The sequence below is a fragment of the Euprymna scolopes genome, chromosome 16 (genome assembly GCF_053919585.1).
Source record: "Euprymna scolopes isolate OS-2025 chromosome 16, ASM5391958v1, whole genome shotgun sequence".
NCBI lineage: Eukaryota > Metazoa > Mollusca > Cephalopoda > Sepiida > Sepiolidae > Euprymna > Euprymna scolopes.
This window is the reverse complement of record NC_136497.1, coordinates 113435158-113452888: the sequence shown is the minus strand read 5'-3', so window position 1 is coordinate 113452888 and position 17731 is coordinate 113435158. Positions and strand designations below refer to the sequence as shown.

At 31.0% G+C, this 17731-nt stretch overlaps 1 protein-coding gene across 2 annotated transcripts in view; it reads left to right on the top strand.

Annotated features, from left to right (window-relative positions):
- LOC145296059 (trafficking protein particle complex subunit 9-like) overlaps window positions 1-17731 on the top strand; it is a 165830-nt gene that overhangs the window by 142021 nt on the left and 6078 nt on the right. For both annotated transcript variants that reach the window (XM_080142126.1, XM_080142127.1), the window contains exons 18-24: window positions 1451-1515; window positions 2419-2561; window positions 5382-5492; window positions 8468-8642; window positions 9833-9926; window positions 11845-11946; window positions 14862-14983. In XM_080142126.1, coding sequence (XP_079998252.1) covers window positions 1451-1515; window positions 2419-2561; window positions 5382-5492; window positions 8468-8642; window positions 9833-9926; window positions 11845-11946; window positions 14862-14983 — 812 coding nt within the window. The remainder of the gene's footprint in view (window positions 1-1450; window positions 1516-2418; window positions 2562-5381; window positions 5493-8467; window positions 8643-9832; window positions 9927-11844; window positions 11947-14861; window positions 14984-17731) is intronic.

Here is a 17731-nt window from a genome sequence, read left to right as displayed (position 1 = left end):
GTTATCATCATCCAGGTTATCATCATATTTCCCTTGACCACAGATCAATATTTTTGAATTCATAAAACTTGTATCCATTTACAAAAAATCCATTAGAGTAATGTGCAATTAAAACTCTGTACACATTGATATTGTAAAAACTATTGCCTTAGTAATGTGTACTATTTTTTGTCAGCCAATCATATGTTTCTGTTTGTATACAAACTCAAAAAACACCTTAACTTTTAGTAATATATAGATTGAACATGGTTTCAATAAGGATGGGTTTCACACAAGTGCAGTTTAATGTACAGTTCCTAGCACATTACAGTAGAGCAATTATAAGAGGAGATTGCATTTATCCTATATAAAAAATATAACCTTTCAAATTATGATTTGAACTTGACCTTTGAAATGTTCAAAATTAAATTATTCAGTCATTAATGGGTGATATTTTTCACCTCCAAAATGCATTGACCCTAATTTCTTTTAATGAATTAATTTTTAATTTATCTTAATAAAATACCTAATCACATTTTTACATGACAACTTTACAATTTTTCAAAGAAAAAAATATAGAAAAAAACAAAACAAAGGTTCATATAGTTTCAAGTGACGTCAAAATATTCAATGCTTATACAGTATGGGACATAATTGAAAATCAAATTGCAAGTAAAATCTCTTTGATATACTTATGTATCATGCAAAAAAAAAGTATTTTCACCAAAAATTAGGAAACATTATCAAATAGAATTTTTATTAAAGATAAAAATCAGTTTTTGTACTTTTCTGCTCCACTATTCATTAATACTTGTTTACTTGACTTATCTCCCCCTGATTTCTACTCCTCTCAATGGTGGATCAGCAAAATATGATAAAACTGATTTTTATTTGTAATTAAACTGTTAGGCAAAAATAGGTATCTACACTAAAACATTAGGAAAAATGATCAGATAAAATTTTAATTACAAATCTCATAAAAACCTCAAATAACATGTAAATAGCAATTATTCTGACAAAAAATACATAAAATAAACATTTTTTTCATAAAATATTTCAAGAAATTAACATGCCATAGAGCAGCTTAACAAGTTGATCTTCCGTTGTTTCACAGGCAGGCACTAAATGATCAGATTAAAACATCTCTTCCAAACAACCTGTATGTATATAAGTGTGGTCCTTGGACCACACTTATAAGACACAAATGAAAAGCAACAGACTCCATACAGATCCCTAATGTATTACTGTATTAAAGCTGCCGGGCATAAAATAAACAGTAGGTTATTGTGTTGTAAAGCAGAAACTTCCATTCCTATTCATTATTCAATAGTGCCACTCCAGATTAAAAATTATCATTCTATAAGAATCTTTTATTAGAACTTGTAAAAAGAAACAGAAAAAAAAATGAATCATAGTTTGTGTCTTCAGACTTATAAAAAGATAAAATTTTTGCTTTTTGTTTTTTTTCTAGGTTCTGCTTACATATCATCCTATTCTACAAGTGTTGCTAACAAATACAACACAAACTCCAGAAAGGTAAACACTTAATATATATCACGGAATGTCTGATCGTAATTAATATTTCAATATTAATAAAATAATGTGTCTTTACATGTGTGTGTGTGTGTTTTAATAGGATTTTTGAAGTTTGCTTTTTGTTATATTTTTTTGTTTCAATAAATAATCTAGGAATTGTAAATAACAATTCAATGTGTGTATGTCGTGTATTAATCTAACTTTGATAATTACATGTTGAATTGTTATAAAATAAAAACTGCAATAAATAAAAATTAAAAAAAATAAAAATTATTTAATTACAGAAAAATATGCCAAAATATATATATATTTTTTTTTTTATAAGCAAGTCAGCCATTTTAATCTTTTGATAATAGTTGACAAACAGAAAAGCATGTAAAGTAAATGTGATTGTGTGATTTTCAATATTCAATTAATAGTAAATATAAAATAATTTGGTGTGTAATTATTAAAGTTGCCTGAAATACACTTATGTGAAGTTGTCGCTTAATTTTATTGCTACAAACATTCTTTAAATTGAAAAATGTTATTTTTCTTTAATGAAGAGATTCATATCAATAATAATCAATCAATATGGTTGCATAATTAAGGGAAGATGAAGTGGGCACTCACTTAGAGATGGTGTTGCAATAAAAAAAGCTGATTCCCATCACTTTACTGTGTTACCATCAGAAAGGATATCGGGTCTATAAAATATTTGCCTCAGTTAAAGAAACGAGTACCAAAGAAACCTGACCAAAGATGTTTACAAGTCGATTTTTAAAAACTGTCCAACACATGCCAGCATATAAAACAAATTTCATATAACAGTTGATTGAGGTTTTATGTTATTAGTAATGACCATGTTAAGAAGCATATTTCTATTGACTTGTGTGAATTTCATATTTTTCTTTTGCCTTTTAGACTCTGGAAGTGACATTAACGCTGTGCTATAGTGGAGGCCCCGGTTTAGAAGAATCTTATTGTCGACAGTGTGCAATTTCTCTTCGAGTTGAAATCTTCCCAACAATTTCTGTTCAAAAATGGGATGTCATTCCAGCTGGAAGGTATACATAGCATTTGCTGATAGTTTTAACTGATTTTAACTTTTTATTGTATCGAAATACATATCCATATGAAAGGTTTACTGGTGATGTTTTAAACTTGCAAGAATTTGTAGAAATACAGCATTTCCTTATTCATTTTTATATCATATTAGCGGGGGTATCCAGTGTTGCCCGGGTGTTTGGAGGTGTAAAAGAAAAAAAAAAAGTGTTAGTAGCGAGGGAGGCTCAAACCCATGACGAACCCGAAGGCGGAAAAGAAAGTGAAAGAAAACGTGATATCTTACCGCTACGCTACGAGGCCATAGGAAGTGAAAAGTGTTCAAATTTAGCAATGTGAATCAAAAAGTTAGCTTGCACAGGTGAACAAATGAACATTGGCTGAAGGCCAGTTCAGCTTTCCACCATTTCATTTATTTGTTTCCCCATGATGTTGGGGAAAACCAGCTCCCCACAAAAAGGGAGTGTCCAAATGAATAGCAATTGTCTGATATGAGCGGTTTCCCCCACATTGATCAAAGCTGCCAGGATGCTGCCTTCGTTTTTGATTAGTTTCACTTTTATACGAAAAACACAAACAAACACGCGAGAGGATGGAATAGCGTGAATTTTATAAAAGTTGATCAAAATAAATGTAGAATCGACGTGCATCCGCAAATCCTAGATATTATAATCTAGGGAGTATATAAAAAAGTTCTAAAGAATAGTAACCCCCCCCCCCCCCCCCCGAAAAAAAAAAAACCTTTGCTGGACATACAAAAATGCACGCGCCACTTTTGCCTTTTATATATATACTAGCGGGAGGTACTCGGCATTGCCCGGGTGTTTGTAGGTGTGTGTATAGGTAAGTAATAACCCTGCTTAAATATTATAAAAATGACGATGTTAAAAAAATAGGAAAAACCAAAACGGAAAAAAAATAGCATAAATAAACCTGTTAGATCGAACCTGCAATCTTAAGATAACAACGTTGTGTGTATGGGGGGGGGGGATAAACTGTTGCCCGGGTGTTTAAAGTTGTAAAAGAAAAAAAAATACTTTTAGTCGAGAGGCGGGATTGGACCCGGAAGCCTTGACGCGGAGGTGGAAACAAAAGCAACTACTTAACTGTCTCGACCACGAGTGAGAGTAATTGATTAGTGTGTTAAGTTAAGGCTTTATTAAGCGAGTGAAAGAGGTTTGACTGACAGGAAGATGCTAAATGAGGTCACCGCGGGATCATTATGATGACATGGCAGTATTTTTCCCCCCAGATAATGGTGGGTAGAGGGAAAACAGCTCCCCCATTGTCCAAATTGAATAGCAATTGTCTGATATAAGGAGAAACTCCACATTGATCAAAAGCTGATTGCTTTCTGGACGTTTCAGCACAAAAGCCGAGAACACAACTCGTTTGAATTTAATTTCACTGTATTTATACTAAAAAGCAGGACAAACAGGGGACAGAGCGAAATAGCGCGAATCTCATAAAAGTCGATGTAAATAAATCTAGAGGCGACACATGTTCCCAAATCATAGATATTATTATCTAGAGGGTATATAAACACTTCTAAGCGATAGTAACCCCCCCCCCCTAGACCGTCGGCGAAAAAAAGCCTTTTTGAGACATACAAAAAATGTGTGCACGCATTTGCCTTTTCTACATATCGATGAAGTAGATGACATATTCTTGTGATGTATTTAGTGTCCTCATACACCAACCTAGGTATTTCTATGTTCTCCCACACACGCACATGTACATATATTTATATTTTTTCTCAGAGAGAAGGAATATATTTCTAATAACCTAGGTTTAATTTGGGGATAATATTTTTATTCAAGATTTAAAAAAAGGCCACTGTAAAAAAATGCCATGAAAGTTGATTATTGTTTTAGGTGGTGTAAAGTCACATACCTTATGCCACTTTTAGATATGAATTTTGGTTGCATGTTTTTATTTTTTTGAGAGGGGGGGGGGATATTTATAATGGCTCATGTTGAGCTTAGAGGGTGGTAGGTTTTCAGTTTAAAGAAAAAATAACAACTACATGCTAGTTATTCGAAATGGTGTAAGGCTTGCAATTCATGTCATTTTGATTCCAATTTCTTTTCCTTTTTTTCTTCTGTTTTTAAAGTTAAAATATTTCTTTGTAATTTCGGACTATATAAGATTCATCATCAAAGAACAAGAGTCCTTTTACTTTCTGTTTTTTTTTCCTTGCAAGTAAAATGCATTTCCATGTGATGTCAAAGGTGTGTCATAGAACTTTTCTGTATGTGAAAAAATAGATTTTACTTTAAAAAAAAAAAAATAAGCAAAAGAACTCTTTCGTTCTTTGATGATGGATTTAATGCAATCTGGAATTAATAAGAAATCTTTTAACTTTAAAAAAAGAAAAAAATGGAAAAAGAAACTTGAATGAATTTTTTTTCTTTTAATAAAATATTTGTATCTAAACATGTTCCATAAACAGTTTTGTCTATTCAAAGTTTTATATGTATATATCTATATATATATATATATATTATGAATTAGCATATATCATAAGTATTTTAGCTATTTTATGTGGTCTGTATACTGTATATACACACATACATAGACTTATGGATAGTATTTGTTGTTTATATTTTCATGTATAAACTTTTGCTTTAGTTGCATGAAAGTAAAATAAAACATCCATGTTATATATATTATTCCTTAATTGGAATTCATTTTTTAATATAAACATCCATGTTATATATATTATTCCTTAATTGGAATTCATTTTTTAATATAAACATCCATGTTATGCTAAATTTTATTGCTTTTTTTATATCCTTTCGCTATCAACTATGAATTTCCAGCTATGATCGGTGCTTTGTATTATTTGACTTGATGAACCAATCTGGCCACCAGACGGAAGTGCAGTACAATGATGGTGGAAAGATTATTATCGAAGCTTCCCAATGCCGAAGGTAAATTCTGCCTTTTCTTTTACTTACCAAAAAGTAATTGTCTAACAAAATAGATTCCTTGTGTAATCCAATTTCAAACATGCTCTAAATATAAAACAAACTATATCCAAAAGAATATAGAATATATAAGAATATTACAATAATACAAAACTAAACTATATCAAAGAATATTCAAAATATGTCTTTAAAATTTATAATAAATGTAAATGAATAAATGCAAAAGATTTTTTTTTCATTTATCTGAATTAAATTTATGTCCAAACACCTTGGGCTTATTTAATTAAATGATTTAAAACCATATTTTTGAAATATTCAATATCTCGTGATATAACCATGCTTCATTTACATACTAATAAATTAATATTCTATATTAGCCATTTTGTAATTTTATTTACCTACTTTCTTATGCACAATAATCTTGGTATTTAGTGGTAATAGTTAGAGATTTAATGAAAAAAACATAGCATTAATGAAAATTTCTGGTGAAATTATTTTGAAATTCAACTGACAACTTCTGGTTAAGTTTACACACAAATATATGTTGGCAAATTTAAGCACAACAACAATTTCAATTTTTTGGGGATAATTTTATCAACAAAATAAATTGGACATTAACAAAGTTTTTCTTTTAGTAATTAGCACTTTATCTGTTTATGTCATACATTAGATACATTTATTTTTAACCCTTAAATATTTATTTAATAAAAATAAATAAAATCATTATCATTATTAATAAACTGTTGTGTGATTATAATGATGATAATGGTTACATTTGCCATGAAAAAGAAAAAAAAACACCTTTTCCCTTTTTGCCCAGGTGTAAAATACACTTAAATTGATGTTTTAATGTGTACAGATTTTGTATGTATTATTATAGAGTCATGATTTCAAAAGTAAAAAAAAAAAAGTATTTAGGTACCATCAGCCAGAATTAAAAGCTGGTGACGTCACCACTGTACTAATGTGACACGTATATGAATTGCTTTAAACTAAACTAAGATGAATGCACAAAATGAATAAGGATTTTTTTCAATTTTTACCCATTTTTGACCCTTAAAAACTATTTTAACCATCTAAAGACCCATGAAAGAACCATCTGTAAAAAATCCAATCATTTGGGGCCTCTAACGCTGCTCTGTGACTCTTAGATTCAGAGGAGAGAGTTTGAAAATATGGAGACAGACATCTAGCCGTTTATAAATTAAAATTTGTCATGGGCATAAAATACGCTTAAATATGATATTTTAATTTGTCCAGATTTTGTATATAGACTCCGGATTTCAAAAAATAAAACAGTATTTGGGTGTCATCAGTTAGAATTGAAACCAAAAGCAAAACTGTAGCATTTAAAGCTGGTGATGTTACCACTTTACCAACATGACACACATATGAACTGATTTGAAAGTAAACATAAACTAAGATGAATGTACAAAATGTACAACAATTTTTTCTTTTTCTTTTTTAAATTTTAACCAATTTTTGACCCCTTAAAAACTATTTTAACTGGTTAAAGACCCATAAAGACTCATGTTTTAATTGGTTAAAGACCCATAAAGACTCATATTTTAATTGGCTAAAGACCCATAAAGACTCATATTTTAATTGGCTAAAGACCCATAAAGACTCATGTTTTAATTGGTTAAAGACCCATAAAGACTCATATTTTAACTGGCTAAAGACCCATAAAGACTCATATTTTAATTGGCTAAAGACCCATAAAAGAACGGTCTGTAAAAAATCCAATCATTTGAGCCTCTAGCGCCGTTCTGTGACTTTTAGTTTTGGAATAGAGTTTGAAAATATAGAGAAAGGCATAAAGTCTAAATTAGATTAGTATTATGTTTTATGATTTTTGAGATAATGATTGATGATTTGGATTATTTGGATTACTCTTCTTTTAGATGTTATTCTCATAATGCTTTGGATTATTTATATAATATATATATATATATATATATATATAATGATAAATAGTAAGATTGCACATCTAAAACAAGTATAAGTTTAAAATTTCTAAAATTTATACTAGAATTGTCCACAAGGACTCACAACGTAAACAGATAAAGTGCTAAGTATGATCAGTTCTAAGTGACAGTTTTATGGAGGTTGAAAGTTGAATTCTCAATGTAGGTGATATTAAGAATACAATTATGAATTATTAAAACTTCTATCCAAGCATTCTGTAGATTAAATAAAAAAATCTTATACTAATTTTTGAGTTTGACAAGATACATCTGTTTTTTTGTTTTCTTTTACTTCAGTCGAAGTTCTCAGAAATCAAGGGGCCCACTACCTGAGGCTAACACTTGAACTCTATATGAGATGCATAGATATTCGAATGTTCCATTTAAGTTCTTTGTCTCTCAAGCACTGAGTTAGTAAAGAAATTGAGAACATAATCTTCCTCTTCCCAATTAACCATTTTCATACGTTGTAGTATATCTTGCATGTTGGTCTCATGGTCTTACTGGATTCCAGGACATAAATTTATCTAGTCTGGTGGAGTATCCAGCTTCGTGCTATTACTTGAGGTAATATCACTTGGAGAAGGTGCACCATTCATCGGAAAAGCTGTGGAGTGGCCGTAGTGAGGAGATCTTATTTGTGCAGCGAATATTATGTGATTTTGAATATTTGGTCAGGGTTTACTTCTATGGAAAAAGTATCCTCATGCCAGATTGTTCTGGCAAACCCCTGTACAGAGAGACCCTAGACACTCGAGGATAGTGTCTTAAGAATGGTGGATGTTGTGTCAGTTGAAACATTGTGAGAATAATACCCAAGATGAGAACATAAGTTTGAATAATCCAAATAATAAAGTCTTTTTCCAAAAATATTTTTGATAAACAATAACATGTAAGTATTTTTTCTCTTTATCGTTACACTCATTTTATAATGAGGAACTTTATTTTGTCCTCTGATGATTCTTGTGCTTACACACGATTCCATTTACTTGCTATGTTATGTGCTTTCAGAATTGCCATTCCATTCACTCGCTGTCATTTACCAAAGCAAGATGAGAATCTTTCTCTACCTTCAGCCAACAACAGATTGCAGTCTGCGGACCATCTAAAGTGTCCTGTCATCATTGAACCTCTTGATGTGTGGAAAATGTACTTGTCAAATTGCATTGATGTTAGGTGGTCTGCCGTATCCTTCATGCTAATACATAGCAGTTGTTGCTATATTTTCAAATCCTTCTTTCACTCTCTTCGTTTCATGATGACTGAGGTGAATAACTCCACATTCAAAGTTTTACCTTTTTCTTCTAAAAAAAAAAATAAAATATATTTTCTTCTTTATATTTTCTTTATTACCAGTGGTAAAAATAAATAGTAATCATTTTTTATTTATATCGGTCATTTTTCTTTTGCCAGTCAACTTGGTTTCAAAACAAAAAAGGGCACTTTTGTACAGTTTAGTCAAGACATTAAAAAATGAAAATATCAAAAAAAGGTTATATTGTACGTATCCATTTTGGACTGAAGATCTCCAAATAAAAATTTCATTTAATTTTATTGAGTAGTTTTTTTTTTACAGCGGAAAAACACGTTCTTATGAGAGTGCGTTGAAGTCAGCCATTGTGAAATTTGCTGAAGCTGAACAACATGCCATGGGGAGATAACTCCATGTAAAGTGCCGACACTCCCTCCCCATCTTTAATTCTAGCTTTTCTTCCTAAAAATCGATCCTTTTGCTCAGTATCATAACAAATTGTTTTTTCGCTGTAAAAAAAAAAACTACTTGATGAAATTAAATGAATTTTTTTTTCGGAGAACTTAGTTCCATAACAGATACATGAAATATAACCTTTTTTCGATATTTTCATTTTTTAATGTCTTGACTAAACTGTACAAGTACCAAAAAAAGAGTAAAATTTTCTACTAATAAACATAGTTATGGCCGTATCTAATCAAAACCATTTTTTTTTAAAGGTAAAACTTGGAGTTATCTACCTTATTTATTTATTTTTTCTTTGGTCGTCTTATTTTGTTTCACATGATTATACTTGCAATAATTTACTATTATTAATATTACTTTTGTGTTTAATTAAAACATTGGTTTGTGTAAAAAAATGAAATAAGTTGTTTGGGATGTAAAACCGCATTTCACTGTGAATAATGATTAATAAGAAATTTTGAGCATTCACTCACAAAATTGGCATTTTTTTTATTATTTTTTTATTATTATTTTTTTTTTAATTATTTTTTATTATTATTGTGTAATTTTAGATGCTCATCAGATCATTTGTATTATTCAATTCCTTTTTTTTCTCTTTCTCTTCCTTTGTTTATATTTCTATTGTGGAAATGCAATTTTTCCTGAACGATATTTTCTAGTCTGCAGTAAATGCTACTGGAAAGGTCTCTCTGGAGAATGTGGTGTGGAGTTCATTCCAACTTAACCTCATGAAACTCAGTCCAATCAAATGGAGTAAGTATTAAATTCTATTTATCAACTAGGACAACTAGGTTGATAATCGTTTTATGAACATCTATTGAAAATTGAAGACATCATAATGTATGAATGGTGAATTCTCTCTCTTCTTATCTTTCTCTTGTATCCTCCTCTCTCTCATTTCCCTCCCTCTCACTAGCTTACTTTCCCTCCTCTTTTCTAGTTTGCTTTTCTCCCCTCTTTCCTTTCTTCTCTTCTCTCTTGCTTTATTCTCCTTTCTGTCTTGTTTCCTTTTATTCTCTCTCTTCCATCCCTTTTCTCTCTCTCTCTCTCTCTCTCTCTCTCTCTTCCTTCCCTTTTCTCTCTCTCTCTCTCTCTCTCTTACTTCCCTTTCCTCCCTCTCTATCTCTTCCTTCCCTTTTCTCTCTCTCTCTTACTTCCCTTTCCTCTCTCTCTCTCTCTTACTTCCCTTTCCTCTCTCTCTCTCTCTCTCTCTCTTACTTCCTTTTCCTCTCTCTCTCTCTCTCTTCCTTCCTTTTCCTCTCTCTCTCTCTTCCTTCCTTTTCCTCTCTCTCTTCCTTCCTTTTCCTCTCTCTCTCTTCCTTCCCTTTCCTCTCTCTCTTCCTTCCCTTTCCTCTCTCTTCCTTCCCTTTCCTCTCTCTCTTCCTTCCCTTTCCTCTCTCTCTTCCTTCCCTTTTCTCTCTCTCTCTTCCTTCCCTTTTCTCTCTCTCTCTCTTACTTCCCTTTCCTCTCTCTCTATCTCTCTCTTCCTTCCCTTTCCTCTCTCTCCTTTCCTTCCCTTTCCTCTCTCTCTCCTTTCCTTCCCTTTCCTCTCTCTCCTTTCCTTCCCTTTCCTCTCTCTCCTTTCCTTCCCTTTCCTCTCTCTCTCTTTTCCTTCCCTTTCCTCTCTCTCTCTTTTCCTTCCCTTTCCTCTCTCTCTCTTCCTTCCCTTTCCTCTCTCTCTCTTTTCCTTCCCTTTCCTCTCTCTCTCTTCCTTCCCTTTCCTCTCTCTCTTTTCCTTCCCTTTCCTCTCTCTCTTTTCCTTCCCTTTCCTCTCTCTCTTTTCCTTCCCTTTCCTCTCTCTCTTTTTCTTCCCTTTCCTCTCTCTCTTTTCCTTCCCTTTCCTCTCTCTCTTTTCCTTTCCTTTCCTCTCTCTCTTTTCCTTTCCTTTCCTCTCTCTCTTTTCCTTCCCTTTCCTCTCTCTCTTTTTCTTCCCTTTCCTCTCTCTCTTTTCCTTCCCTTTCCTCTCTCTCTTTTCCTTCCCTTTCCTCTCTCTCTTTTCCTTCCCTTTCCTCTCTCTCTTTTCCTTCCCTTTCCTCTCTCTCTTTTCCTTCCCTTTCCTCTCTCTCTTTTCCTTCCCTTTCCTCTCTCTCTTTTCCTTTCCTTTCCTCTCTCTCTTTTCCTTTCCTTTCCTCTCTCTCTTTTCCTTTCCTTTCCTCTCTCTCTTTTCCTTCCCTTTCCTCTCTCTCTTTTCCTTCCCTTTCCTCTCTCTCTTTTCCTTTCCTTTCCTCTCTCTCTCTTCCTTTCCTCTCTCTCTCTTCCTTTCCTTTCCTCTCTCTCTCTTCCTTTCCTCTCTCTCTCTTCCTTTCCTTTCCTCTCTCTCTCAGCCTTCCCTTTCCTCTCTCTCTCTTTCTTCCCTTTCCTCTCTCTCTTTTACTTCCTTTTCTTCTCTCTCTTACTTTGTTCCCCTCTCTCTCTCTCTTGCTTTGTTCTCCTCTCTCTCTTGCTTTCTTCCTCCTTAATTCCCCCATCATCTCTCTCTCTTGCTTCCCCCTCTCTTAATTATTTACAGCATTCATCTCCTCCCACTATTTCTCTTATCTTTCACCCTTGTCTTCATCACTAAAATAGTCACGAACAGTGTGCACGGTGAAAAGCAAGATCAGTAGTTTTAGTCATATATAGATTTTATTTTCGGATATAATCTAAAACAAACTGTTTTTTTTTTTTTAAGCTGTCGTAGTGAATTCTCAGTATTTTGACATTGCTAACATTCCTCAAGTCGCTGTTGGAGAACTGACAAACATCCATATCATGCTGGTTAACACGGACTCAGGTGAGAGCAACAAAGTGAAATTATTTTTATTCGAAACTTTTCATGAAGAATCAATAAAATAAAAATCATTTTTAATTTCAAATTCGAAATTCATTATGATTAGCTAATCATAAATTTTACTTTGCAAAATAAGAGGAAAAAATAAAATGAACTTAAGAATTTGTGATTGGTCAAATGGAATTTGTCATTTTCTATGGAATTAGCTATGTAATAAATTATACAATGATTGACATAATTATACTATTTATATAATTAAGTTGGCAAAATCCTGCTCCAGTTTTGAAAGTCCTTGGAAGTAAACAATGTTAATTTGAAGACCTGCTGAAAATATAGGTCAAATTATCATATCCATAAACTGAGTTTTACAGAAATAATACTGAAACTATTTTTAAAAAAATTTTTTTTTTAGATATCATAAATAAGAATATACATGAACTGATTTTTGTTAATGTTTTTTTTTATTTTTGTTAATGTTTTTTTTATTTTTGTTAATGTTTTTTTTTATTTTTGTTAATGTTTTTTTATTTTTGTTAATGTTTTTTGCAGAAAGAATTAATATTAACTGTAAAATATTTTTTAAAATGGAAAACAAAATGAATGAATTTTAACATAGTTAAAAAAAAAAAAAAATGACGAATCATAATAGATTAAGTAAATAAACAATTTTAGCAAGGTTTTCAAATTGAGTAAAGGAATGTAATTCAACATGATCTTCAAATTAACTAACACTGTTTACTTCCGTCTTTTAAATCTGGAACTCGTTCAGATGAGTAAATATACACTTTCGACTAAGTTTATTATCTTCATTTATGACAGACACTCCCTTCGCTTACCTATATGTAAAATTGCAAGATCTTAAATTAATTAATCACAGTGTATTGGATACTCCAAAACACCCAAACCCAGTTATTAATAATAAAAAAGAACCCAGCTTGTGTTCAATTAATTAGATACAACAAATTACTTACAGTTAATAACTTTAGGAGAATTTAAAAGAATGCAACTTAGCACTATTTCAAAATAATTCATTGCGTAATACTGTTATATTCTTTTATTTATTTTAAAAAAAAAAATATGTCTAATTTACTGACACAAAATTGTTTGCTTTTTCTGTGTAGAAATTGTGAAGCTTATTTTAAAGTAGCTATTTATTTACAGTTGTTCACAAGCTGGTTGGAGATATTTCCAATGAGTTATGCATTCTGGATTTCTTTTTCTTTTTATTCCAAACAAAACATATTGCCACTGAAGCAAAAGGGGCTAATATTTATGAAGGAGAGCTTCAAAGGTGGCAAATTGTTATTGTTTTTTTTGGGGGGTGGGTCTGGTTTTACAATTTTATTGTTAGTTTGCTTTTTTTTTTTTACTTTTTTTTTCATCATTATTATTCTTTTGATAATGTATTTGGAAGTACTTGTTGATGTAAAAAAAAAAGATGCATAATTAGCCAAATCTGTATCTATGAGGTTGTGGACACTGGAAAGCTCACTAAAAATAATTGTGAGGTCCTTTTCTATGCACTACATGGCACTAGAGTTAATCCAATGTCATACAACTGTTGATAGAGCAGCCATTCTTATCACTACCTAAGAGATAAGGTTCTTGTATTATCAACTAGATAGGCTGTCAAACCTTTACTGTCAATCTGTCAGAACCAAAAAGGGTCAAAACATGCAAAACTAAATGGCAACCAAGTATTCCCAGATTGTCCAGATGACAAGAAAGAAATAGAGGGAGGAATGGCATATATGATCTTAGTCAGGAACATGCTAAAGCACTGGAAGTCTTTGAAGATTCTCTCTGTTGGTACTTCTATGTTTGACTAATAAATAAGGCATGCAAGCAAAGCTATATGCTGAGCCTATCTACTTAAGCAATTCTAAGTTTGTAAGCCACATCGTTTGCCTCTTCAGCTCTAGGAAACTTGTTGACCTCCCTCCCTAAGTGTAATAAAAGATCTATGAATTCATATTGCCGAGTGGGGTAATCTTGCATCTGGGTACAACACCAATTATTTTTATGCAATAACACTTTAATTTAAATGTGACAAGTTCCATGTAAATCAACTTATTAAGGTAATGTTTTCAGCAAAAGATCGATTTAAAGTGAGAAAATAAAAATAAAATGACAATATTTCATACATTTTTAAACATTGGAAAAAAAAAGATGGGAATGATAAGATCATCTTTGCCCACATTAGAATTGAAGGGTAAAAAATCTCTGTAGACATTTCACTCTTCTAAAATTGATATATTGGGTTTTCCATGAATTTATTTTTATAAATTTAATTGGTAAATTGGGTTTTCCTTGAATTTATTTTATTCCAATATTTTTTTTTAATTCCTTCAGTCCCAAAATACACTCCTCATAGAATGGCAATTTTAAAATATCTCCCAATAAGTTTAAACAAAACTATTTTGAAATTAGTCTAGAGTTACCAAGAAAAATAATGATGATAATTTATTTGATTAAGTTAAAAATGTTTTTTTATAAAAAAAAAAAACATTTAATTTTTTTTTGTTGTTGCTATAAGTTGCTTTCAAACAATACAAAGTGGTATATTTAAAAAAAAAATCTCTAAAATTATTATTAACCATGAATTATTAACCTCAATTTGTTTGCAAAATGTGTTGTATTTTTGCATTGCTGTAGAGCAATGGTTCTCAACCGGGGTCCATGTGGACCCCCATGATACATGTAATGTTAATATCAGTTCAGTCTTCCTTCAAGACTGAAAACTAAACTAAACTATAAGGGTTCACCAAAATACATGAAAAAGAAAAAGTCACGATTAATAAAAAGGTTTAGAACCATTGCTGTAGAGCAACCAAACCAAGCCCGCCCAGCATACATACAAATTTATTAAACTCTTGTTTCCTTAGAAAATGTAAAGTTGTCTCCCCTTTTATTTTTAGTGGATGCCCATCAAGCCGAAGTAAGCATTAGTTGCTACCAAGATTTGGGCAGTGGGACCAGTTGGATGGAAGCAGATGAACAATGTTCATTTATTGGACTCAAATCTCTTAAAGTAGATAAAGTAAGAATTTCTCTTGTGTACACAATTGTTTGTTTTATTGTAAATTTTTGTTTTTTATTTGGGAGGAATAAGCAGATACTCAATAAGTATTGTGTCAGTGTTGTTACATTATATACTAGTGTTCATATTTAATGCCCTAAACCCATTATAATGGTAAATATTTTTTTTTTTTTTTTTTTTTTTTTTTTACACAGTGATCACCACTTATCAAGGCCCGGAAGCCACTCACGGATAAGGGTTATTGCAAGTACATTACGTTAGTGTGGAGATTTGATGGAGTGTTTACTTAAGGGGGCGGTTCATTAGGAACTTGTTAACATTAGACTTGAAGACATCCAAGTTGTAGTCCGGAGGGAAGCAGGCAGACGGAACAGAGTTCCACAGGCGTGCAGTTCTAAAAGTACATTTATTATTTGATAGTTTATTGAACCTGTATTTGATTTGAAGAAAAATTCTTACAGTATTTTTAAATTTGTTTCACACTTTTGCCTTCAATTTAATATAATGATTTTAGTTTTTCTTCTTCCTCTTCTACCTTTTTTGTTTTCTTCCATATAAGCAGCCAGTTGTTACACTGACAAGTCAGTGCTGCTGTTGCTTCAAATGTCTACATTTAGTTTTATATAAATTTTCATAATACTTCATTGGCCAAAGTTGGATCATGTGTTTATTTGGTCAATTTTGTTTGGAATATTTTATTTTTAATAAGGGAATGACTACTCTATAAAAAGGTATGATTATCCCACAAAAAATTTGTATTTCCGTTTAAGTAAAAATCGCCAACTTTTAACATTTGTTTTCAAACTTACATTAAATCTTTGCACACAACAATAAAATATTATTATGGTTGGAATCACTAAACTAATTAAAAGATGATGATAATGATGAGACATCACCATCATCATCATCATCATCATCTGTTTAACATCCGTTTTACATGCAAGCATGTGTTGGACAGCTTTTAGAAATTGACTTCCAAGTTAACCTATCTCTGGCCATGTCTTTATTTATTCCTCTTTCTCTCAAATCCATCTTTATCACTTTCCATCTGTTTTTCTTGTCAACTGACCCTGCTACTCAACTGTTCTACATCTACCCAAAAGCTCTCATCTATTCTTTTTGTGTTACTATTAGCATGTATTTTCGTGGACATCGGCAATATTACATACCTAATGCACTTTAACAAGTCATATCTTTTTTATTTGATGGTCAATTTTTAAAAGAATTATATTGATGGAAAGAGAATAAAATAAGCATTCCAATGATGTTAATTTATTTTTCTTTTATGCGTTCAATATTTTTATGCTCAAAGTTAAAAATGAAAAAACGGTAAAAAATGACAACAAAAATAGGAAACACTTTTTTCAATGTTTACATTTTATACGTTTCGTTTGGATACATATGCGTGGAGTTAAATTTGATTGGATATGGCTGAAATTTTACAGGCGATATAAACAAAGAAGTCCATCTCTAATGGTGTTTGATTTTTTTTTTTTTTTTTACGACCACAGGAAACAAAGTTATGACAGAGCAAAGTTGACAAAGAATATTTCCAAATTGATGAGATAAATCGGCATATATCATCCATTTTCATATAGATAATAATTTCAGAATTATTTTCATGTATAATATGTAAATATTTGATAATTATTAATTGCGCGGAATTTTCTTTAAAATGTTATCTTTTATAGAAATCAAATTCGCTTACAGAAAAACGGCTGCTAAGCACGTCATGCACTCAGTTGACTAAAGTATTCTCTTTAATATAGAAAACTGTCTAGTAAGACTTGCCATTTTTTATTCTGAGTTCATCAATTTAAAAAAAATTATTTTCAAGTTTTTCAAATTCGATTTCCAAACAATGCTATTCTGTTGTTTTTTACGCTTTTAGTACACATGTACTAAAAGCGTAAAAAACAACAAAGTACATGCGTTTAACTTCTTATTTGTACTTAAGGTAGAATTGTGTTTTTTAGTGGTCAAAAAAAAAAAAAAAATTAAATAAAAAAGATATTGTGAAACTTGAATTTATTTTTAACTCATTGTCAAGACCATTTTTTTTTTTAATCTGTAAAACAAACCCGTTTTTTTTAACTGAGGATATTTAAATAATAATAATAATAATTAGACGGTTCGATAAAGAATTTAATTGTGATGCATTTTGTAAATTTTTACCTTGTTTCCACCTTAACATTTTTCTTTAAAATGACTACCTTTAAAGGTTTTCGGCTATGCTGAAAACGAATATCGCATTTAAATTTTCTACAAATAAGTAGCTTTCTGGATATTAAGCAATGTCATTTTTTACGTTATTGTTGGTGGCCATCTTGTAGGTACAGGCAAAATGAACGCCGATGCTCAAAATGTATAAACATTTTGACCCCCCTCCCTTTAGTTAAATAATCACCAAAAATCAGGAAATTAACCAATTTTAATGAAATTTTCAGTATTTATCAAATAATGATCACGGAATATAATGAACTAATTATTTTTATTTAAATCTTAGTGGAAATGTATTATTTTGTTTAAACAAAAAATACCTTTACTAAAGTTATGGTTTTCAGTAGTAAATAAAAAACGCAAGAATTTATTTTTGCTTTTTTTTATATAAATAAAGCATCGGAATTTGTAACAATAAAAATAAAATAATAATCCCTTAAAGTCTGTATTAATGAATTCGATATAACTTAAAGAAAAATTAATTACTCGAACTGCCGATATTACCATTGAATTAAGCATTGTTTATTT